The 25619-nt window shown below is 44.3% G+C and overlaps 1 protein-coding gene across 9 annotated transcripts in view; it reads right to left on the reverse strand.

The window, feature by feature from the left end:
• LOC308582701 (uncharacterized protein) overlaps positions 1–25619 on the reverse strand; it is a 77300-nt gene that overhangs the window by 21211 nt on the left and 30470 nt on the right. For 8 of the 9 annotated variants that reach the window (XM_081186143.1, XM_081186140.1, XM_081186142.1 and 5 more), the window contains one exon: positions 14994–15092. In XM_081186143.1, the coding sequence (XP_081042269.1) occupies positions 14994–15092 (99 nt within the window). Of the gene's footprint in view, positions 1–8613; positions 8690–14993; positions 15093–25619 lie in introns of those variants that run through there. The other variant, XM_081186148.1, reaches the window with a different exon arrangement.

A 25619-nucleotide genomic window follows, 5' to 3' on the forward strand; every position in this document is an offset into this window, starting at 1 on the left:
CTTTTGACACTCAGACATTATCCTTATGTTTGGGGTCAAATTGGGAATTGGACGAGTGCAGGACTCCCGGAATATGTCCCTCCTGCGAAATAACTGTTCTCTGTACTGCCGTTCCTAGAAAGAGAAGCATTGGCGCACTGAAAGATATTTGAAATCACATAATAGCCGATATTCGGAGGGAGGGGAGGGAGGGGAAAGTCTTTCATCTCTCCAGATCTCAAAGTACTCTGTGGCTTTGGAGAGGCACCATGGGCAGAGGAATCACGTCAGCCCCGCCAGAACGGCAGCATCTATTTATCAGAGCACAGCAAGGCGACACAGAACAATCTGTGACAACATCTGAAGAACGACAGTGTGAAGGCATGCAATTACCACAGCGGGCAGCGCATAAGGACACACCAACTCAAATCTGTCCTCCTTTTTGTGTGTGGATATTTCTTCCCATTAAGCAGGAGGCACTAGCCTTTAGGTCATAAACCATTAGCTTGTGGTGGTTTTGTTTTGCTTGGAAATAAAATGTGCAAATGACAAATCCTGACTGTGTTCTATGGGGAGATTTGCACAGGCGCAACCGTGGTGGTATCAGGCGGAGCTTATCCCCTTTCTAATCTCTGCAAGCAGAGGTTAGGCTGCTGTAAGTAAAGCCCTCAGCTTGGGGCAGGATAGTCATTCTAAGCCTCCAGAAAACAATAACACACACACTCCTTTAAAATACTAATAGGAAGGAACAAACAAGCCTTATGAGCCAGCTGGGGAGAAAACTGTCAGACAGCGTTAATTGCACCAGCTGTACGAGAACATCACTCTGAAAATGTCCGCCAGTGATTTCCAATATGCTTTTGGGGGGAAGGGGAAACATATAATTAAAGACGTCAGAATGAGGACATTGTTTTTTTCCCTTTACAGGCAGAGGTGGGGCCAACCCTACCATGAGACAAAGTGAACGAGGCGCCTTAGGAGGCAGGGGAGCAGTAGGCAAGGTGCTGTAGGACTACGTTAGCGCCTCTCCAGTCTGCAGGTTTATTGTGAGTATATTCTGATAACGGTGCATTAATGGTGGATAAGTTCTGCTTTTGTTTGTTCTGGGGTGGTTCCCCAAGGCAGAGGCGGATTTAGGGCAATTCTGCCACACTGGGTGCCAAGCCTAGGGGGCACTGCAGAGCATCACAATGATGACATACTGAATTGAGTAGAATGGAAGGCCTTGCACAGGGCGCCACTGAAATTTGAAAGGCCAAAGTCCGTCCCTGCCCTGGGCTAGGCTACAACATTATTGCTGCCCAGAAGGGCTGCAGCACAACAAAAGCAGGACAAAAATAAACCTGAATATCATACCCTCCAACATTTCTCTGATGAAAATAGGGACACCCCATTCCATAATGGTAATTTTACTATTTATACCCCACACATCTTACTGGGTTGCCCCAGCCACTCTGAGCATCTCCCAACATATATAAAAACATAATAAAACATTAGAAAAAGCTTCCCTATGCAGGATTGCCTTCAGATGCCTCGGGGGTCAGATAACTCCATACCATCCAACATTTCTCCAATGAAAATTGGGGCATCCTAAGGAAAGTGGGACATTCCAGGATCAAAGCAGAAACTGAGATGGCTTTTCTAAATCAGGGACGCCCCTGGAAAATAGGGACACTTGGAGGGTCTGGAATATTGGTGGTATAAAAAGTTACAGGAGTTCAGCAGGAAGTGACGGAACATGCACTGATTAGAAATGAAGCCGTGTGAGGGCAGCAAATATCTTAAAGATGACACACACACCCCTTACCTACAGATCCTTTCAGGTAGGAAGGTCAGCAGGGGGAGCCCTATTGGTAGTTCTGCCTCCCTCTGAAGTTCAGTGGGTGGCCCAGAAGAGGTTGTTCTCTGTGGCAGCCCCTAAGCCAGGGGTCTGCAACCTTTAAGACAAAAAGAGCCACTTGGACCCGTTTCCGAAGAGAGAAAAAACTGGGAGCCACAAAACCGGGACGGTGACGTCAGGACAGTGCGTGACTAGCGCACACACCGTCCCCATGCGACATCACAGCCAGTACAGCGCCCGCCACAGTGGGGAGTGTCGGGGCGCACAATGCGCCTCCTCCCCTCGCTAGTATCCGCCCCGGAGCCGCGGCAAAAGTGTAAAAGAGCCACATGCGGCTCCGGAGCCGCGGGTTGCAGACCCCTGCCCTAAGCCGTGCAATTCTCTCACTACAGAGGCGTGCTTGGCTTCTTCACTATACGGCTTTCAGCGAACGCTGAAGACATGCCTCTTCATGAGGCTCTTAGATACCTGAGATGTGTGTTTTTAGGACCCACTCTATTCCTATGACTAATTTGTTTTAACTACTACTAGCCTTTATTGGCGTAAGGATTTGTTTTAACTGTTTTATATTCTGAATTTTACACTGTTGTAACCGACCCTGGGACCTGCTACAAAAGGGTGCATGGTAAATTTAATACTAATAATTAAATACAGTGGTGCCTCGCAAGACGAAATTAATTCGTTCCACAAGTTTTTTCTTCTTGCGAGTTTTTCGTCTTGCGAAGCACGGTTTCCCATAGGAATGCATTGAAAATCAATCAATGCGTTCCTATGGAGACCGTCCAGGGGCAGAGGGGAAGCGCCGCGCGCCTTCCCCTCTGTCCCCTCTTTTGAAGCAAGGGGCGGAGGCGAGAAGATCGCTTCTCTCCGTTGCCGCCCCTTGGTTCAAAAGGGGTCCGGGGACAGAGGGGAAGGCGCGCGCGCGCCTTCCCCTCTGTCCCCGGAGATTGCGGGGCTGGCAACGGGGAGAAGTGATCTTCTCCCCGCCGCCCCTTGATTCAAAAGAGGTCCGGGGTGCGGGGGCAAGCTTCGTTTTGCGAAGCAAGCCCATAGGGAAATTCGTCTTGCGAAGCAACTCGAAAACGAAAAAAACCTTTCGTCTTGCGAGTTTTTCGTCTCGCGAGGCGTTCGTCTTGCGGGGCACCACTGTATTCTGCAATTGCACTCACAATTGCATTGTGAACACTGGCGATGTGATTTTCTAACAGCAATGACAAGTGGAGAGGACTATTGCACTCGTAGCTCGCTTGTGGACTTCCCATGGGCATGGGCATGACCACTGTGGGAATCAGGAAGGTAGACTTTTCTCCCGACCCATAAATTTTTATTGAAACAAAGTAATAATAATAAAAACAAAGTAATAATAATAATAAGAAGAAGAAGAAGAAGAAGAAATAATAAAAAATAATTTAAAAAAGTAATAATAATAAAAAAGAGTGAAGAAAATACAATGCCCTCTCTCCAAGATAGATATTTTATGTTGTGATTTTCTGTTGTGAACCACCCTGATATCTACGGGTATAGGGTGGCATACAAATTTAATAAATAAAATAAAAATTAATCTTAACCCTTGTCTCACACAGAAGGGGTGGATCCTTCCAGCTCTCACCCCGAGATCTTCCCTTCCCTGCCTCTCACACAGGGTCCTTCGCTTTCATGTGTGCATAATCCCCCCAGTGACCCAGAGTAGAGAACACACACCAAAAAATCCCAAGAAAAGAAAGGAAAAAAGAAGAAACAGGGAGATAAAAGCAACAAAAGAATAAGGAAAGGAACGAAAGGGAAAGAGAGAGAAAATAAAAAGGGTCTTGAAAGACCTACATTGGCTCCCAGTACGTTTCTGAGCACAATTCAAAGTGTTGGTGCTGACCTTTGAAGCCCTAAACGGCCTCGGTCCAGTATACCTGAAGGAGCATCTCCACCCCCATCATTCTGCCCGGACGCTGAGGTCCAGCGCCGAGGGCCTTCTGGCGGTTCCCTCATTGCGAGAAGCAAAGCTACAGGGAACCAGGCAGCAGTGGCGTAGCGTGGGGGGTGCAGGGGGGGCGGGCCGCACCGGGCGCAACATCTGGGGGTTAGGGTTAGGGGGCGCAAATCCACGGGTTAGGGGTGCAAATCCATGGCTTAGGGGGTGCAAATTACTTGCCTTGCCCCGGGTGCTGACAACCCACGCTACGCCACTGCCAGGCAGAGGGCCTTCTCGGTAGTGGCGCCCGCCCTGTGGAATGCCCTTCCAGCAGATGTCAAAGCGATAAACAACTACCTGACATTCAGAAGACATCTTAAGGCAGCCCTGTTCAGGGAAGTTTTTAACGTGTGATATTTTACTGTATTTTTGGTTTTTATGGAAGCCGCCCAGAGTGGCTGGGGAGGCCCAGCCAGATGGGCGGGGTATAAATAATAAATTATTATTATTATTATTTCAATTCTCCGTCTGCCAGTTATATGTAAAAGGATTATTCAAAGTATTCACTCCAAGATGGTGGACTAGATGGGCCCATGATCTGATCCAACAGGGCTCTTCTTATATGTGGGGAACCTGTGGCCCTCCACACGTTGCCAGACTACAACTCCAAGCACCATTGACATAGTCTTGCAGATCTGGAGAGTTTCTTATCCCATGCTACAAAAGGGAGTCAGAAGCATTCAGAGCAGCTGAATAACTGTAAACTTAAAATAAGAATAATAGGGAAATAAGTGTGCAACCCTGTTATAAAAGGGCTGGTTCCCCCTCCCCACAAGCCAGGATTTTTAAGAAGAGGGATCATTTGTGAGAAAGGCACAACTCATTCATAGGCATAATCAATATGACAATGAACACTGACCAAAACAATACAAAACGCTTATCAAATAGAGCTGCACAGCAGTCTTGCCAAAGGCTCTTCATTATCCACCAGTGGCCTCTTAAGAACAGAAATCTATTGCTTTAAAGAAGCCACTTGAAGGGGAAAAAAGGCTAGGCTTTGCAAAGCTGCTGAGGATAAAATAGGATGCTTTCTCTTCCTATACAGAGCTCCCATTAAAAGAACAAAATGACTCAAAGAATCTTTGAAAACCTTCTCAGATATCACACACATCCCTCTCACCAGATATCAAGAGAAGACTGTTTTCCAAATGCATGAAGGGATTTTGTACTTTAAAAATGTTTCCTAGAAGGTCATTTTCTTTCCTTCAAGGAAGTTCCACGGATTTTGGTGTGGGTGGGTGTGAGATTGCCACATCATGAAAACAACTGAAACCTGGAAAACATCCCTGTTAGCAGGCACATTTTGGGCCATCTCTTACCCCTTTCTCTTTCTTATACAGAGGAAAATCCTGGTGTGAGTTGGAGCCCCTCGCGCTTGCTACTTCTGACAGAAAATGTGTCCATTCAAGGACTTATAAGACCACCTATAATTTGGCTCACAGCTCTTGTACTCCATCCCTCCGCTGTCCCACAGCAATCCTGGGTTGAACCATTGCTATGCATTGCAATTGCATTGCTTCCTTAACCTTCTGTTGCAGATTGTCATTTTCTTTGACACACACTCCAAGCATTACAGCTCAGAATATAACAAAGAGACTGAATATTGGGAACTGACCATTATATGTAGAGATAATGCACTTCTATTTGAGTTTTCCGTTTACTTGGCCGGAAACAGTCATCCTAAAACACAATTCTTGATGCGACTTATGCTAACTGCATGAGCATAACCTTCATCTTTTACACTCCTGGCTTGGAGATACAAATATGCATGGCTTACCCTCCTACCTGAGAAGCATGTTTATCAGATTTATTATTGAACCTTCCGCCTTGCAGTGTTGATGCAAATGCCTCTAATACTGTTAGGAAACCTGTGTGTTTTAGCATCTGTGCAATATCATCCATCCTCCAAGGCTGAGCCTGGAGCTACAGTGTTTAAGAATTTATATGGCTGTCCTTCTCCTCTCTCTCACTGTGGCAAAAGCAATAATGAAATGCATAAGCTACACCCTTCGAAAATATAACTGGGCTATTTGTGATTTTGATTCACTGTTTAGTCCCCATCAAATAAATTGTTTTACAGGTGTTCATCTTTAATATTTATTTGTTAATGGCTAAGCCCTAGACAGATTTCCTCCTCACAGTGTAAGTATTTGAACTTGGAAGAGAAAACGAGTCCTTCAAACAAGTTGATTTCTTTCAGGGATTCCTCCCCCACTCCTCCCCAGTATGGGGGCTTCACTGTGTAGTGACTACTCATAATATTTTCTGTTATCATCTTGTCAGGGTTCAATTCATTATTCCATTCATTATTCAATTTGTTGGGCTATGAACATCTGAATAATTGAAAACGGCAGAAGTATTATAAATTATCATGTCTCTATGAAAAACCCCTTTTAGAGATTTTATGACATGACTTTAAAGCACACACGCACACTCCACCAGAATTGGCCTACAAGCACTCATCTTGGAAGGACAGTTTCACATGTGTATGTGTCAGAGAGAGAGAGAGAGAGCGCGAGCGCATTGGGAGGAGAGATTAAAAAATATCTTCTGCATATGCATAAACACACACAGCCCCTCAAGTGCACTAAACCTCATACTCATTATGTGCACATTACATCATTTTAATTACTGTTGCATTCACAGCAGTGAACATTGTAGTCCAAGGCGGTAACATAAATAACCGATCCATAGTGATTATTAATGAAAGCAGCTTTCCTCTGGTCAATGTTGGCATGTCAGCATACAATCCTAACACTACAGTGCCCTATATTATCTCAGACAAGAATGCAAAGCAAAACAGTACCTTTAAATTGGGGTGACTAAACCATTTTTGGGCTGCGTTGACCCAGCTTGCTTTGGGCTGCATGTCAAAGTGAGTGGTATGAGATGAGGTGTGGCCCAAAGTGGTCACAGTGAGTGTGGTGAGCACCTTTTAAAGCCTCGAAGCTGTGCAGAAGACAACATTGCCAGAAGAAGGCAAACCTCTTCTCCCAGTTCCATCTGGTCCCCCAATATGTTTACAACTGTATTTCATAAAGCTGCAGTCAGAGCATTTGTACCGGATGTTAAATCTGCCAAATTCCACCTGCCTCAGAAGTAAATGGAAACCTGAATATTCATTCAAGGAAGCTGTTGTAAATCAAAAGCTCCTGTCGGATTTATCCCGGCCACCATTTGTTTCCAGAAGTGTAGCAGTTAAAGGTGCAACAAAAGGATCGACTTCTGTTCCCCCACAAATAAATATTTATGTGGAATGGCGATTCAAACAAATATTGTATTACTTAAGACACTGTGCTGCTTTTCAAAACTAAAGTCCTCCCAAAGTAGTTGTCCCGTTTCAGTCTATGAGTAGTCAGATATCTGGGCAACCTAGAAGTGCACAACCAGGCCCAGACAGGGGGGGGCATATGGGCCACTAGGCCCGGGCCTCTGATTCCAAAGGGGGCCTCGGTCAGCATATTTATCTATATTTTCCATTTTGTCTTTATATGCAGATATGGTTCAAGCCTTGAAATAAAATTATTTGTCAGCATAACTTTTGTGAAAATTATTTATATGCTTACTTATTTATAAGACTTCAGTTATTCCCAGGGTAAAAAGGGGGGGGCACATTATCTACCTGGCCCAGGCCTCTGCCTGACTCTGCAAGGCCCTGTGCACGACCCAGGAACTGAACCTGCATGCGAAGGAGGAACATATGAACACTGAAAGGTGTCAGACCATTGTACCATCTAGCTGAAAACTGTACCCACTGACTGGCTGTGGCCCGCTAGAGTGTCAGACCAGCATGTTCCAGTGAACAAGCTGATTGCTTTGCCCTGAAACCAAGTGAATACATAATGTCTAGAAACCAACTCAAAGACAATGTAGAGATTGAGAAAAAGCAAATGTGGCGTATCACTTTGTCCCAGGCACCAATATGTCCCCGCCATTACAATTTGGATAATTCTAAGAGAAGTTCTCATTATAACATTTAGTGATATAGTGATTTGGGGAGATTCCATCGCGTATATTAGAGGGTGTTCACTCAAACCTCCCTTTACATCACTGTAATGTGCTATGTCAAATCTGGAATCCTGCCCCCCCCATGTATTCTGTTGAGTGGGGCTCCAGACATCTGCCCCCAAGTCCTACTTTGATGGCATGCTAAGGGGACCCACAACCCTCAACACTGTCATGTTTGACTCCTGCCCTAGAAATGTTGCCTAAAATAGGTATTCATATAACTAGCATGCCCTGATCTGCTCATACAATCTTGGATTCCAGTAATTTAGAAGCCTTCCTCCAATGCAAATCATAACTGTATTCATAAATATCAGCAGCCGCTTTTAATTCCTATTGGGGGGTGGGGGCAGATTGTAAAGGTTGGCCAAATATCCCTATAATGGAAATACAGCCGCAGTCAGCTAAAGAAAGCCTGCTATAATTCCACAATATTACTTGCAAAATTGAAATCTAAACGCTATTTTGTTTACTGTTGGAGAAGGATTGTGGAATGAAGACATAAAAAGCTACTGAGGGCTTCTTTTTTTTAATGCAACTTTTGCATAAATCTTGTATCTATAACCTGATCTTGGCGACATAAATATTAGCAGGCTTGTTTCCATTTCATCTCCCATAGAACCAATGCGGTCCTACAGCAATAACCAGCCAGAGAATAGAGCTATTTGCTGCTGTCATAAATAAGGAAGGGTGTCACGGATGTTTTCATTTGACTGAGCAGTAATGGAGTTAATTATACTTCCAGTCTCTTTGTTTTTGATCTGTGTTTCCAAAGTCATCTTGGTGTCCTGAGTTCTCTCAGTACTTTTAACCTTTCCTACTCCCACCACCAACAGTAATTTTCCCCAGTTCGATGATGAATTTGGAAGTGTTATTGTTCAAATCTTGCAATTGAGTATCTATAGAATAAATACCAGTGAAAATCTTCATTACTGTAGCCATATCCCAAAACGAAATGTTTTGCCAATAGTTATAGGCTGACAAATGAGATGTAGAAAATGCTACTGAATATGTTACTTATTAATATATCGGTACACCATTAAGAGAAAAGGCCCCTTCTAGAAAAGCACTCTGTGCTAGTAAGAAAATAAGAATAATCAGTTATGATACATTGGGCTAAGGATATTGGTTATAATATACAGTTAGAAGATTGGGTAAAACTATGGAAAGATGGAATAAATTTTATGGCTTCCAGTTTTCTTAAAGAAAATATAATGAAAATGATGTATAGATGGTACATAACACTAGTGAAATTAGCAAAAATGTACAAAACAAATAACCAATGCTGGAAATGCAGAAAGAGGGTACCTTTTATCATATGTGGTGGGTTTGTAAAGAAGTGAAGGCTTTCTGGGAAATGGTTTATAATGAACTAAAAAAAAATGTTGAAATATACATTTGTAAAAAAAAAACCAGAAGCCTTCCTAATTGGTATTGTAGGTAATGAAATACATAAGCAAGATTTAAAAAATTGTTTTTATATGCAACAACTGCAGCAAGAATATTATTAGCCCAACAATGGAAGCAGGAAGGGATACCAACGAAGGAAGAGCGGTAGATGAAATTGATGGATTACGCCGAGTTGGCGAAATTAACTGGGGAAATTCGGAACCAGCAAGCCCAGACTTTCCTGAAAGACTGGAATAAATTTATGGTGTATCTAAAAGACAATTGTAAACAACTAACATCCCTAGTAGGGTTACAATAAGTTTTGTAAGGTTAATTTTATCAATTATTGCGAAGTATCATTTATAATCTGTTTATCTATGAAAAGGATTTAACAGTAATAACTATAATAACAAAAGGCAATATCAGAAAGTAAGTTGGAAAACCATCAGGTAAGGAGGACGGAAGTCTTAGGCTGTTATAGCCAAATGTATGTTATGTTATATATAAGCTGGATGTTATGTTTTAAAATATGTGTAAAAATAATTAAAAATTATTATAAAAAAAAATAAGAAGAAGCTGCTGGATCAGGCCAGTGGCCCATCTAAGCCAGCATCCCATTCTCACCGTAGCCAACCAGATACCTGTGGGAAGCCTCAAAGCAGCACCAGAGAAAAACAGCACTTCCTCGCATGTGATTTCCAGCAACTGGCAATCAGAGGCAAATTTCCTCTGACCGTGGAGACAGAACAACATAACAGTAGCTAGTAGCCATTGATAACCATGAATTTGTCTAACCCTCTTTTAAAGCCACCCAATTTGCTGGCTGTCATTACTTCTTGTGGAAGCAAATTTCATTGTTTAATGAAATTAGGAAGCACTTTTTTGTGTTAGGAGGTACTTTCTGTCCTGAATCATCCAACATGCAGCTTCTTCTTGTGTTATGAGAGAGAGAGAAAGCTTTTCTCTATTCAGTTTTTCGACACAGTGCATAATTGTATGATCTTATCGTGTCTACGCCAGTGTGGTGTAGTGGTTAAGAGCTGTAGACTCATAATCTGGTGAACCGGGTTCGCTTCCCCGCTCCTCCACATGCAGCTACTGGGTGACCTTGGGCCAGTCACACTTCTCTGAAGTCCCTCAGCCCCACACACCTCACAGAGTGTTTGTTGTGAGGGAGGAAGGGAAAGGAGAATGTTAGCCGGTTTGAGACTCCTTCGGGTAGTGATAAAGCGGGATATCAAATCCAAACTCTTCTTCTTCTTCTTCTTCTTCGTTGGCTTTTCTCTAAACTAAAAAGCCCTGAATGTTGTAATCTTTCTTCATAGGAATGTTGTTCCACCCTGTTGATCATTTTGGTTGCTCCTTTCTGAACCCTTTCCAGCTCTAAAATATCCTTTTTGTGTGTGGTTAGGTGATCAGAACTGCACACAGTATTCCAATTGGCAATGCACCCACTGCTATTTTTTCTAGAAAAAGAGGTGCCAGAACTCTGCATGAACCTCTCCCTCGTCCTCTTTGAGTGGTGATGTTGCCCTCCTAAGAGGTGTCGGAACTGAGTTCTGGCGAGTTCTGGCTGAAAAAAAGACCCAATTGCACCATAGATTTGTGTGACGGCATTATGATATTTGCAGTTTTATTTTCAGCTCCTTTCATTATGATCCTTAGCACAGAATTCAAATTTTTCACACTGGGTCAACATACTCACCAAGCTGTCCACTGCAACCCCAAGGTCTCATTCCAGGTCAATAATGACCAGTTCAAACCCCATAAGAGTATCTCTCTGTGTGTAGGTTTATTGTTGTTTTTTCCCTAATGTGCATAATTTTAGACTTGTTTCCACTGAATTGCATTTGCTGTTTTTCTGCTGATTCACTCAATTTGGAGAGAGCCTTTTTCAGCTCTTCATAGAATCACAGAATCTTAGAGTTGGAAGGGACCCAGGTCATCTAGTCCAACCGCCTGCAATGCAGGAATCTCAGCTAAAGCATCCATGACAGATGACCATTCAATCTCTGCTTAAAAACATCCAAGGACGGAGAGTCTGTCGGCTTCGCCTTTGAGTCGGTGCCAATGACTGGGCTCAACCTCTTCAGCCCCGACTGGGCCAGGTGAGCTGGGAAAACACTTCCAGAGACCTTCCACTGCAGGAAGCAAGTCTAAGTGCAATGGACTCACAACTTTGAGCTGTGAGCACCAAACTCAGTTCCAAAGTCAGCAGAGCACAGCAGAGTGAACTACACGAACGGCGGCTCTGAAGCATAACTTCTTTATTCTTTTGCAGCTACTGCAAACTAGAAATAAACTAAAGACTAACGACTATCGGAGGCTACTGGACTGCATGAGTGTTACAGTTGCTTAAGCAGTCATCTTATCTCTACACAGATAACACTTAGACTCTCACAGAGTCAGGCTGGAGCGGAAGAAGCGATGAGCAGAGTCCACCCCCTCCTTTCTGAAAAGAAACATTGTCAGTAGATTCTTGCAATGGGAGGGGTGAAATATCCACAGAGTCCACTACCTCTCGTGGGAGTCTGTTCCACTGCCAAACAGCTCTGACTGTCCAAAAGTTTTTCCGAAAGTTTAGTCGGAATCTCCTTTCTTGTAACTTGAAGCCATTGCCTCAAGTCCTACCCTCAAGAGCAGGAGAAAACAAGCATGCTCCCTCTTCCATGTGATAGCCCTTAAGATATTTGAAGATTACCCAGCTCTTTCAAACTTTTCTTGTAAGGCTTAGTTTCCAGACCCTTGATCATCTTGGTTGCCCTCCTCTGCGCAGGTTCCAGTTTGTCAACATCCTTCTTAAACTGTGGTGCCCAGAATTGGACACAGTACTCCAGGTGTGGTCTGACCAAGGCAGAATAGAGTGGTACTATTACTTCTCTTGATCTGGACACTACTGTTGATGCAGTATCTTTTTTGTTTTAACCAGCCTGACCTACTTAGCCGTGTGTTGAAATTTGTCCATCAATTTCTTGAAAGTTTTCTTTCCCTGTGAAAGAGCTTTCCACTTTTCTGCATTATTCTCTGTGTGCTTTAGAATTCCTTTAGAATTTTGGTTGGTGCGGGATTGAGTCTCCCTTATTGTTTCACGATGTAAATGGAGGCGAGTGTGATCATATTTACACCACACATTTAAAAGCACAGTTATACCTATTCCTCTCACAGAGCTACAATTCTTACAGTTTCCTGGGAAGAGGGTTTGTTTGTTAAGCCACTCTGGAAATTGTAGCTCTGTGAGGGGAACAGGCGTCTCCTAACCACTCTCAGCACCCTTAACAAACTACAGTTCCCATTATTCTTTGGGGGAAGCCATGCTTGTTAAAGTGGTATAATAATGCTTAAAATATGTGGTGCTGATGTGGTCTTTTCTTTCCATTAAACATTTCCACAGTGTTCTGCAGCCTCCCCAGCTGCCTGAGCAACTTGATCCTGGGGGGGGGGGGCACCAATGGGACAGGATTTCTCCCTGTGAGTTTTACCTGAAAGAGCACCCCAGGGTGGCTGAGGCGCCTGAGTGCACTCTCTGATGTTGTTTTAAGGGAAGGCCTTCATTTCACCTTTCTTTTTAAAAAACTCACATGGATTTTTAAAAATAATAAACATCTGCTGGGGCACAGTAGGCTATCTCCCCAACTTCCCATGCTTAGAGGAAGCCCAGCGAAGGATATCAAGAAGTTTCCCTGAAGCACAGGCATCCAGGGAAGGTGGTAACATGCAGAGTACCAGAAAAATGATTTGAGGAATGAAAGAAAACTTCTTTGCTGCCTCAGAAGTAAGGCAAGCACAACCAAAGCCCTGCATACCACACACTGATTTTTTTTCACTCTCTCCTTTGATAATTTTCAAAAGCATTGTTTCCTCATTAATTGATAGAGAAAGGTAAAAAAAAAGGGGGAAGACATTTTCTGCACAGCACTACCTTATGCTCATAATATGATTTCACCCACCTGACCCCCTGCCCTCAACGAAGCCATTCTATGAGAGTAGATTACAGTGGTACCTCAGGTTACATACGCTTCAGGTTAAATATGCTTCAGGTTACAGACTCCGCTAACCCAGAAATAGTACCTCGGGTTAAGAACTTTGCTTCAGGATGAGAACAGAAATTGTGCTCCGGCGGCGTGGCCGCAGCAGGAGGCCCCATTAGCTAAAGTGGTGCTTCAGGTTAAGAACAGTTTCAGGTTAAGAACGGACCTCCGGAACAAATTAAGTACTTAACCCGAGGTACCACTGTACATGTAGAAAGGTTGTGTTGGAATATGTTATTCTTATGATTAGTCTGTGAGCAGGCTCTGGCAGGAATTTAGGATTATCCTCAGTGGATTGTAGAAACAGTATATGAATAACCAGTTCTGATGCAAATCCTTCCACATGTATGCACCCATGGGATCACTTTGGAAAAGGTCGTTCATGGGCAACAAATTGGTAACATAGACAAGTGGGACTTCAACAAAATGTTGCAGTGCGGTGTGTTCCAGTTAGTTAGCCATGCCCTTTTCTCAGATATTCCATTCTTCCTCCCACCTAATTCTTCATAAATCATGCCCCAGAATATTTTTCTTCTGGGGCACGTCCACCACATGTGGAAAAAAAAATCCCTTCTTTTTGATTACATTTCCAGAATTTATTACTATTTTTTTATTTATTTTAGCCAATGCTTTGAATAAAACAAATAAAGGGGAGCAGGACCCTCCAACAGATCTCCACACTGAAAGCATCCCTAAAGAGCCAAAGGACCAAAGAAAATAAAAATAAGGTGCTTACAGTGGGAAGGATGATGCTTGTTCTACTGGAAAACAGGTCCATGCCATTTCGAGACTACATTTAATGGGGGGGATGATGGGAATGGTATGAAAGAACTGCTAATGGGAAAGAAAACCTTCTTAGACCCAATGTTTAGAAATTGGATGCTTGTTTAGATACAGGAGGTCACTTGGTCCTTTTCTTCTCCTCTGTCATTGTGTTGCTGCAGTTGTGAGGCCTCCTGTTTTTTCTATCTTTTCTAAAACATGCAGCTTTCCCGTTTGGGTTTGTGAAATTGCTTTAAGTTTATCTCTCTCTGTGTGTGTGCATGTGTATATATACTATACATGCAATCAGCATCCCCTGGTTTCACTCTCTGATCTTTCTACAAAAGCAGTGAAAGAGACAGAAGAAACTCAACCCTCTGAGCTCCAAAAAGCTCTCCTGTCTATAGTGATAATGGATTTCTCCAAGCTTTGCCCTTTGTTAGGGAAGGTCAGGGTGTTGTGTTCTTTGGTGCGTGTGTGTTTGTGTGTGTGTGTGTGTTTCACTCTCTAAATTCTTCAAGGCTCTGAATCCAGTTTGCATATTGAGCTTCCAGGAACTATTTTCAACTTCCAAGGGCATTTGAGCATGAAGAACACATTTCTTGATGTCTTTAGCTACAAATTGGCACGCAGCTGGGCTTGCAGTAGCATCGTGAGGAGGGGGCCAACATCTTAAATCCGCTGTTTATTACCCAGGAAGTTCTGATCAAGTTTATGGTTCTAAAGACTTCAACATATCAACTCCACTGAAGAACAGGACAAGCTATTGTAAATATGAACCATCAAAGCACCAGCCATTTCAATGAAATGAAGCAAATCAATTGTTTTTCGCAAAGGTGCCTTTCAGATCTCCTTTTTCAGGTTCTCCATTACTTTATTGGTTTCAGCATTTTTTGTATGTTAGGCTATTGAATGAAAATAAACTAACTGAAAGGGTCTCCCTCCCCTAATTAAACCTCTGAAGATCACTTGTCTCATTATGGCACCTTGACACGTTTTACTTGACCAAAACGAGTGGAGTTACCTTGAAATGTTGCAGACAGAGGCACACCTCAAAGATCACAATCTTGCAGAATAATGTCCTGCACGTCACTCTGAATTTTCTCCTCCTGGTGAGGGAAAGCTGAAAAACAAAACAAAAAAAAGAAGAAGAAGAAGGAAGAGAAGTAATGAACAGTGTTTGAGGAATCTGAAACCTTTCAATGGGGAGAAAGTGTCCAGCTGGTTCATCAGGTTTCCTTCACATGGGAATATCACTGATTTCCCCCACTAAGGAGGCATTGATGCCTTCTGTGACATCAGTAGCCATTCCAACAATTGCCACATACATATCAAACCTATTTAGTCAAGGTATGTATGCATTCGCCCTGCCTGTACCCCAAATAGTGAAGCAAATCAGGCTGATTTGGGGTGGTCTTTCAGGTTATTGAGTGGCTTCATACTGTTAAAAAGAGGTGTGAAGCTGGATCTGGGAGTGCCCAACCTTCCAAGTAGCTCTGCTGCCTCTGTTTTCCCATGAAGTTAAATATATTGCAGATTATTCACACTCCACCCCCAATTTCTTTTCTTTTCTTTTCTGAGAAATTAAGCCAAGCTGAGTGGGGAAAGCCCAGAGATCGAGAGAGGAGGGTGCTCTCCATCCAGCCCAGAGCTGCAAAGGTCCTCTACATTCTTTAGAGATCACCCCTTCTCAAGGCTGGCCCAACTGTGAAGCAAAATGGGACAATTCTCTCCGGCCAGAGGTGCATGGATAGGAGAAGTGAATTGGCCCTCACATGCCTCAAAATTGGCTGTCCTGTTTTACAATTGGCTGACCAACCTGCTTGCTCTCCTGCAGTGGCCAGTATAACCAGCAGCCTACCTGCTGAGGCAAGATGAGACTGGCTGCTGCCCCCTCGACTCCCCTCTCTGAGGAAGTCCAAATGGGCTTGTAATTCTGAGCAAGATGGCCAGGATTGTGCCTCAACTGTTGCAGAGGTTCATTGCCACAGCTAAAAATACAATTAAAGCTTTTTTTAAAAAAAGAAGAAGTTGTAAATAATGTTCATAGAATTGTAAAGTTGGAAGGGACCACGAGTATCATCTAAGTCCAACCCCCTACCAACTTTGAAGTAACTGTTTAATGAAGCTTAAATGGGATTTGTGGCCACAGTTTTAATAGTATTAAAATGACATTTAATGGCACTTCTGTAGCAGCAGCAGTGCAGGGAGTCACCCAGTCACCTTGCCCAGAAAGATCCCTTTGGTTCCTTCTCAGTGTGATGGGGAGGGGGCATGTTGAGAAGGTGACAGAGAAAACTCCTGTGCTCTCACCAGCAATGAAACAGCAAAACAAAATGTGGCTGGGGAGGAGAGATTGATTGCTGGGCCACTCTGGGAATAGTAGCTCTGGGAGGGGAATACATATTTTTAGGCACCAGGTGAAAACATTCTTCTATCACCAAGTCTTTGGCTAAATAAACAATTGATGGCCTTTTAAATGTGTTTGTGGGAGGGCTTCTTCTTGTTTGTGTTTCTTATGCTATGTATTTTGTGTTTTCATTTTGTAGTTTTATGCTGTAAACCGCCTGGCAATCTTTGGATAAAGGGCAGTACAGTTAAACCTCGGCTCCCAAACTCTGAAAACCCATAAGTAACTGCTCCAGTTTTCGAACCATTTTTGGAAGCCGAACGTGCTACGCAGCTTCCATTTTGAGTTTCCCTGTTGTATTGTTTTGTCAGTTTTCAGTTGTCGAACGTTTCGGAAGTGGAAGTCTTCCGGAACGGATTACATTTGACAACCGAGGTTTGACTGTATATAGATTTAAATAAATAAGTAAAGGCTCTCGGCAGGAAATTGAAGCAACTAAATGCACAAATTGTCATCTCGTCTGTCCTCCCAGTTGAACGACGTGGCCCAGGGAGAGAGGGGAAAATAGTGGAAGTGAACAGCTGGCTTCGCAAATGGTGTAAACAGGAACGGTTTGGATTCTTAGATCACGGACTGCAGTTTCTTGAAGATGGACTTCTGGCAAGTGATGGGCTGCACCTCACAACGGTTGGGAGGAATGTTTTTGCCAAAAATCTCAGAAACCTCATCAGGAGGGCTTTAAACTGACTAATGTGGGGGAGGGAGACAGTGCTCCTGAAGGTAGGAGTCTATCAATTAATGAAGATGATCATCCAAATGTCATAGACCAAATGGAGCAAACAGCACGCGGACCTAGTGGTGGGAGGAAAAAATCCTTAAATAAGAGACACGGGGGAATGATTAATGGACTTCAATGTCTGTACACTAATGCACAAAGCATGGGAAATAAACAAGATGAGCTTGAGCTCTTGGTACAGCAAACTAAATATGACATAATAGGCATCACTGAAACCTGGTGGGATAAGTCCCACGATTGGAATGTAATAATGGGGGGATACAATCTATTTCAGAGAAACAGACCAGACAAGAAAGGAGGAGGAGTGGCGTTATATGTCAGGGATGTGTATACCTGTGAAGAGATCCAAGATTTAGAACCTCAAAGCCAATGTGAGAGCATTTGGGTCAAAATTAAGGGAGAGAAGAATAACAGAGACCTCATTGTGGGAGTTTACTATAGATCCCCAAGCCAAACGGAGGACATAGATGATGCCTTCCTGGAACAGATGGCCAAGCATGCAAAAGGAAGGGAGATAGTAGTAATGGGGGACTTCAATTACCCGGATATTTGTTGGACGTCAAACTCAGCCAAGAGCATAAGGTCAAACAGATTCCTCACTGGCCTTGCAGACAACTTCATTGTCCAGAAAGTGGGAGAAGCAACAAGAGGAACAGCCATTTTAGATCTGGTCCTAACCAATGTTGATGACCTGGTTAGTGGGGTAGAAGTGGAAGGATCATTAGGCGCGAGTGATCATGCTCTTCTGAAGTTTACTATACAGCGGAAAGGAGCAGCCAAGCATACTAGGACTCAATTTCTTGACTTTAAGAAAGCCGACTTCATAAAACTTAGGGAAGTGCTGGGTGAGATCCCATGGACAGCAATACTAAAAGGAAAGGGAGTTCATGATGGCTGGGAGTTTGTTAAGAGGGAGATAGTAAAAGCACAACGTCAGGCAATACCAATGAGACGGAAACATGGAAGGTGCCTAAAGAAGCCAGGGTGGCTATCTAAAGAACTTTTAACTGAATTAAGATTAAAAAAGGATGTGTACAAAAAATGGAAAAGGGGGGAAACCACCAAAGAGGAATTCAAACAAATAGCCAGCACGTGTAGACACAAAGTCAGAAAAGCTAAAGCACAGAATGAACTCAGGCTTGCTAGAGAGGTTAAAAGCAACAAAAAAGGCTTTTATGGGTATGTTCGTAGCAAAAGGAAGAACAAAGAAACAGTGGGGTCACTCAGAGGAGAAGATGGTGAAATGCAAACAGGGGACACAGAAAGGGCTGAACTCCTCAATGCCTTCTTTGCCTCAGTCTTCTCCGATAAAGAAAACAATGCCCGACCTGAAGAATTTGGAGCAAATGATTCAGCAAAGGAAACACAGCCCAGAATAACTAAGGAGACAGTACAAGAATATTTGGCTAGTTTAGATGTATTCAAGTCTCCAGGGCCAGATGAACTGCATCCAAGAGTATTAAAAGAACTGGCAGATGTGATCTCAGAACCACTGGCAGTCATCTTCGAGAAATCCTGGAGAACAGGCGAAGTCCCGGCAGACTGGAGGAGGGCAAATGTTGTCTCTATTTTCAAAAAGGGGAAAAGAGAGGACCCAAATAATTACCGCCCAGTCAGTCTGACATCAATAGCAGGGAAGATTCTGGAGCAGATCATTAAGCAAACAGTCTGTGAGCACCTAGAAAGGAATGCTGTGATCACCAATAGTCAGCATGGATTTCTGAAAAATAAGTCATGTCAGACTAACCTGATCTCATTTTTTGACAGAATTACAAGCCTGGTAGATGAAGGGAACTCAGTGGATATAGCCTACCTTGATTTCAGTAAGGCATTTGACAAGGTGCCCCATGATATTCTTGTAAAGAAGCTGGTAAAATGCGGTCTTGACTCTGCTACCACTCAGTGGATTTGTAACTGGCTGACTGACCGAACCCAAAGGGTGCTCATCAATGGTTCCTCTTCATCCTTGAGAAGAGTGACTAGTGGGGTGCCACAGGGTTCTGTCTTGGGCCCGGTCTTATTTAACATCTTTATCAACGACTTGGATGATGGACTCAAGGGCATCCTGATCAAATTTGCAGATGACACCAAACTGGGAGGGGTGGCTAACACCCCAGAGGACAGGATCACACTTCAAAACGACCTTGACAGATTAGAGAACTGGGCAAAAACAAACAAAATGAATTTTAACAGGGAGAAATGTAAAGTATTGCACTTGGGCAAAAAAAATGAGAGGCACAAATACAAGATGGGTGACACCTGGCTTGAGAGCAGTACATGTGAAAAGGATCTAGGAGTCTTGGTTGACCACAAACTTGACATGAGCCAACAGTGTGACGCGGCAGCTAAAAAAGCCAATGCAATTCTGGGCTGCATCAATAGGAGTATAGCATCTAGATCAAGGGAAGTAATAGTGCCACTGTATTCTGCTCTGGTCAGACCACACCTGGAGTACTGTGTCCAGTTCTGGGCACCACAATTCAAGAAGGACACTGACAAACTGGAACGTGTCCAGAGGAGGGCAACCAAAATGGTCAAAGGCCTGGAAACGATGCCTTATGAGGAACGGCTAAGGGAGCTGGGCATGTTTAGCCTGGAGAAGAGGAGGTTAAGGGGTGATATGATAGCCATGTTCAAATATATAAAAGGATGTCACATAGAGGAGGGAGAAAGGTTGTTTTCTGCTGCTCCAGAGAAGCGGACACGGAGCAATGGATCCAAACTACAAGAAAGAAGATTCCACCTAAACATTAGGAAGAACTTCCTGACAGTAAGAGCTGTTCGACAGTGGAATTTGCTGCCAAGGAGTGTGGTGGAGTCTCCAACTTTGGAGGTCTTTAAGCAGAGGCTTGACAACCATATGTCAGGAGTGCTCTGATGGTGTTTCCTGCTTGGCAGGGGGTTGGACTCGATGGCCCTTGTGGTCTCTTCCAACTCTATGATTCTATGATTCTATGATTCTAGGGTTCTCCTAACAATTCCCCGCACCTTTAGCAAACTACGGCTCCCATAATTCTTTGGGAGAAGCCATGATGGTTTAAAGTGGTGTCACGGTGCTTTAAATGCATGATGCGAATGTCCCCCCGCTGATTGAATTACACGGCAAGTCACCACGTTATGTTGCATTGTATCGTGGCAAAATAATATAAACTATCTTGGAGATTGTTTGACTAGAAAGCTGAGATATAAATCCTCAAAATACACAAATAAATGCATGTTATTACCTAGGACGACATGGTGAGATGAAAAAGCATTTCTGGTCTGGAGCATCCCCTCCAGTCCTGTATTTTAGGTTATAAGGCAATCAATTTCTTCTTGAAAAAAAGAAATGAAAGAGATCCAGGCTGAAAGAAAAGCTAACTAGGCAAAATAATGGCTCCTGAAGTTGAGATGCAATTATAAGCCTCTTCGTGGCCTCAAACATATTATGCTACTAGCATGTTCTCCTCCTGTTCACCTGCTGCAGGGGAGGATGCTAAATTGCTTTCTTGTTTGTATTTTGGTATGGTGCTCGTCTCTTTATTACTAAAAGCCCTCCATTGATTCAGCTCCCCCTCCCGCCCTTCCCGCATTCTCCCTGTGGCACATGCATTAGGCAAGGCTAAGTGGATAATGGAGCAAGAACAATCATAAGGATAATGGTGGGTTACAGAAACAATTATGTAAGGAATAACACATGACAGGTGATCTAATCCAAAATATATAGGCTTGCTGCCATCTCCGTGGGAAAATTATGAGACTCTGGGACAAAGGGCAACTGCGTTTCACCAGGCACACCCAGCATGTTTGTGTTAACACCGGCTACTGTTTATCCGTCACACGGGAGTATTCTTCATATTACTGTTATTAATATTGTGCATGCATTTACATTCCTATCTGAAGAGTGCAGGAGGAGCCCTGCTAGTACAAACTAAAAAAAAAAGCTGATATAGGCCACATTCACACCACACATTCAAAGCGCGATGGTACAACTTTAAAGAGGCCTGCCTTCCCCCAAAGGATCCTGGGAGCTGTAGTTCAGGCATAGGCAGACTCGGCCCTCCAGAGGTTTTGGGACTACAACTCCCATCGTCCCTAGCTAACAGGACCAGTGGTCAGGGATGATGGGAATTGTAGTCTCAAAACATCTGGAAGGCCGAGGTTGAGGAAGCCAGGTGCAGGATAACCTCAGCCTTTCAGGCTGATTGAAAACAAATCCAAGTTTTCCTATGCCTGCCGTAGTTTGTTAAGGGTGCTGAGAGTTGTTAGGGCACTCCTTTTCCCCACACAGAGCTGTGGGGAAAAGGGGAGTCCTATCAGCACGAGTCAACTGTCAGGGATAGTCCTGCAACATCTGGAGGACCACAGGTCCCCCAATGCTGCCTTCAGCCAGGCTTCCTCAACCTTGGCCCTCCAGATGTTTTGAGGCTACAATTCCCAGCATCCCTGACCACAGGTCCTGCTAGCTAGGGATCATGGGAGTTGTAGGCCACAAACATCCGAAGGCCCAAGGTTTAGGAAGCCTGCCTTAAGCTCTGTAAGGGCGCTTTTCAGTAAAGCCAGACTTGATTGCTGGGTGAAATGGAAAAGTTGTAGCACCAGTTTATAGGCAACAGCTTCAACTGCGTTAGTGATTTAATTCCTGTTGGGCAGTCAGATGCGATGCTCTTTCGGAGTCCTGACAGAAGAATTTTTACACCAGCCCCCACCCCCATCTCACCAACTGCCTCCCTGGCAAAGTGCCACCTGCCTGCCTGGAATCAGTGCCCCCACGGCGTGTCGTTTCAGGGCTTTGTGGGAAACTAAAAGGGCAAGAACCTTGCAGCCTCCTGCCAACTGAGGTAAATTCCAAGCCCAGGGAAGCAGGCAGGCTGGCCCAAGGAAGCACAGGCAGCAGCATCCGTGGAGAGTTGGCAGCCGCCCAAAGATGCCAGGGCGTCCTGAAACTACAGCGGTGCAAGTGCTACGGATCTGGCCCAACTGCTGCCAAAGCAGGACCCTGGGATCAGAGAGCGGGGCTTGCTGAGAAACATGGACGCCTTCCAGAATTATGAGAAATGGCCGTAAGCAAATTTGTAACCTCTTACAAAGCGATGCAAGGAGATTCTGGGGTGGGGTGGAGAACCTCAGGCCTGGGGAATGAATGCTGCTGTGTAGTCCTCATAACACTCCCTAGGCCACACACCGTCTTGTCCAGGCCTGTTTCACCTCCCTAGGGTTTTGGGCTGGCTGCAATGGGTCCTTGAGCTCTGATATTGCTTCCTGTGTGCCTGGATAAAGGGTACAGAGGTGTGTGTTTGTAGAAACTAGCCAGTACAGTGGTACCTCGGGTTAAATATTTAATTGGTTCCGGAGGTCCGTTCTTAACCTGAAACTGTTCTTAACCCGAAGCACCACTTTAGCTAATGGGGCCTCCTGCTGCCGCCGCGCCGCCAGAGCCCAATTTCTGTTCTTATCCTGAAGCAAAGTTCTTAACCTGAAGCACTATTTATGGGTTAGTGGAGTCTGTAACCTGAAGCGTATGTAACCTGAAGCGTATGTAACCTGAAGCATATGTAACCTGAAGCGTATGTAACCTGAGGTACCACTGTAGCACAAAGGCAACTTTTACATTTGTTGCTCCGCCCACTTTTGCTTCTGGCTCCTCCCACCACTGCCATGTGGCGTCCAAGTGGTTTCTCAGAATGGAATGTGGCCCTCGAGCTTCTCCACCCCAGGACTATTGTATATGTACGAGTAACCATAGATGGCAAAGCCATTCCCTCTAAACCATGGTCACTTGTCACTCAGCTGATGTCAGTGGGTAATGTCAGCTGATTGTTGTTGTTTAGTCATTTAGTCGTGTCCGACTCTTCATGACCCCATGGACCAGAGCACGCCAGGCACTCCTGTCTTCCACTGCCTCCCGCAGCTTGGTCTAACTCATGTTCGTAGCTTCCAACCATCTTGTCCTCTGTCGTCTCCTTCTCCTTGTGCCCTCCATCTTTCCCAACATCAGGGTCTTTTCCAGGGAGTCTTCTCTTCTCATGAGGTGGCCAAAGTATTGGAGCCTCAGCTTCAGGATCTGTCCTTCCAGTGAGCACTCAGGGCTGATTTCCTTAAGAATGGATAGGTTTGATCGTCTTGCAGTCCATGGGACTCTCAAGAGTCTCCTCCAGCACCATAATTCAAAAGCATCAATTATTTGGCAATCAGCCTTCTTTATGGTCCAGCTCTCACTTCCATACATGTCAGCTGATAGTGGGGTTCAATTCTGCATTGGCTGTGCATGCCAGTTCCCTGCTTAGACCCTTGCAGAGATCAGGCTTGGAGTCTCTGCTCATCATCTGAGCACAGATGCTGAAGCAGACTCAGCTGAAGAGTGGAGCATTCAGTCCTGCCAGGTGCTGCTTCGCCAGTGTGTTTCATGCAGGAAATGTACTGACAAAGCAGGTCAACCTCCCCTCATCCCTGCAAGTTAACTTTGATAGGTGAGTGGGACTGCCTGACGCCGGATGATTGACAAGTGTTTGGCCCTGCCTCCCTGTGAAAGTTGGCCCATGAGGTGAGGGGAGATAAAGATCTGGTGCACTAGGCCTAAAATGCCGCCCCCCCCCAAAATATAGACAGACACTTGGAATCAGCTCTGACAGCCCCATCACTCATAAAGGTATCAGAAGAGTTGTCAGAAGGGTCCTGCATGACCGCTACACGAGATAAGAAAGCTGAAGGGAAAAATAAAGTCCTTCAGTTAAGGATAAATAAAGTCCTTCTCCTTTGTAAAAAGTATTAAAGGTAAAGGTAAAGGTACCCCTGCCCGTACGGGCCAGTCTTGACAGACTCTGGGGTTGTGCGCTCATCTCACTCTATAGGCCGGGAGCCAGCGCGGTCCGCAGACACTTCCGGGTCACGTGGCCAGCGTGACAAGCTGCATCTGGCGAGCCAGCGCAGCACACGGAACGCTGTTTACCTTCCCGCTAGTAAGCGGTCCCTATTTATCTACTTGCACCCGGGGGTGCTTTCGAACTGCTAGGTTGGCAGGCGCTGGGACCGAGTGACGGATTCGAACCGCCGACCTTTCGACCGGCAAGTCCTAGGCGCTGAGGCTTTTACCCACAGCGCCACCCGTGTCCCTAAAAAGTATTAGGGGCTTTAAAAAAAAAATTGGTTTCTTTGCCTTCCACCTTGTTTTTGTAAATGCCTCTGGGAGCTCTTTGAACAGAAGTCTTTTCAATATATTTTTTAAAAAACCTCAGAATGAGGTCCAGTGCTCATTGAATCAGACTGGAATTGAATTATGGGCTGGGGGGGGGAGGCTTGTACATTTATACATATCTCCCGCAAAAGGAGGAACATGAACTACACCCCCAGACAGTTAATGTACTTTGACATCAGGTAGAAAACGGCTATTGGATATGCATGTATGCTGCACCCACAAGGTATTAGTGGTATACCAGCAATTACTAACAGTTTGCAAAGAGTTCTGCGCCTGCAATATTCTGAGTATTATTTTTGTTTCCAAATGCTTTCATTTCTGCAACAGGCTTTATAGATAATGAAATCTACTACAGGAGAGGGATTGTGAAGCGTGCCATCTCTTTAACATGATGCGCAGGTTAATATATGCAGGCTGAATCTAAAACCGGGAGGACGGCAGCAGAGGTTCAGCAGAGAGCTTTATCCCATATTTCCATACGTAGAAAGCAGGATGCATTCTGGAACCATAATAATTGCTCACAATGGGGTGCAGGGGGTACGAGGTGGTTAAGGCACAGCAGGTGGGCAGCTAACGCAGGCACCACTTCTGGGAGCATAGCTAGCGTGCAGCTTATTAAAAAACAGCCTGATGGGGTCAGTAGCCCAGTCTCAGAATACCACCCAAGAACAATTCAGTTTTAATAGCTTTTACTATGTATTTCATAAGCATGCCCATTGAAATTGAGTCATCAAAGCCTCCCGGTTCCTCCAAGACAGATTTTAGCCCGAGAGCTTGGAGTAATTATCCCACTGGATGTAAGCCTGTGTAGCTATTTCAACCTCGTTCATCATTTCAAACAGCTACATACTCTGCCTGCTAATTTCATCAGATGGATTAGCCTCTCTTACTTGTCTATCTTTTTTTTTTATTTCTGGGGGGTGAAATATTGCCTTTTCCCCGTTTTAATAAGCTGAGCAGGCATGCACCGCTGCACCGCTTCTGACTCCTATTTCTTTCAGCTCAGGGAATGATCTACTGAGGGAAGATGGGAGAGTAAATGTGAAGGTGAAAAACTTGACCACTCTTACCTGCAGGCTCAAACCAGCTGTTTCAAGCTGTCTAAAAAACAACAACCCAATAACAACACATTGGTTCATCTTTTCTCATCTGTTCCACATATATACAAAATGGTTGGCTTTCAAATTGTTTTTGCTCTTCCTTTTTTTTTTTTAAGTTTCTCTTGCGGGAGACAGATAATCACATTGCAGGAAGCTGAAGTTGATAATGTAGGGTTGCAACTCAAGCAGCAGTGCAATGCTTAGCTACTCAGAAATAAGTTCCACTAAAG

The sequence above is a fragment of the Podarcis bocagei genome (assembly GCF_964188305.1).
Source record: "Podarcis bocagei genome assembly, chromosome: 3".
In the NCBI taxonomy this organism is placed as follows: Eukaryota; Metazoa; Chordata; class Lepidosauria; order Squamata; family Lacertidae; genus Podarcis; species Podarcis bocagei.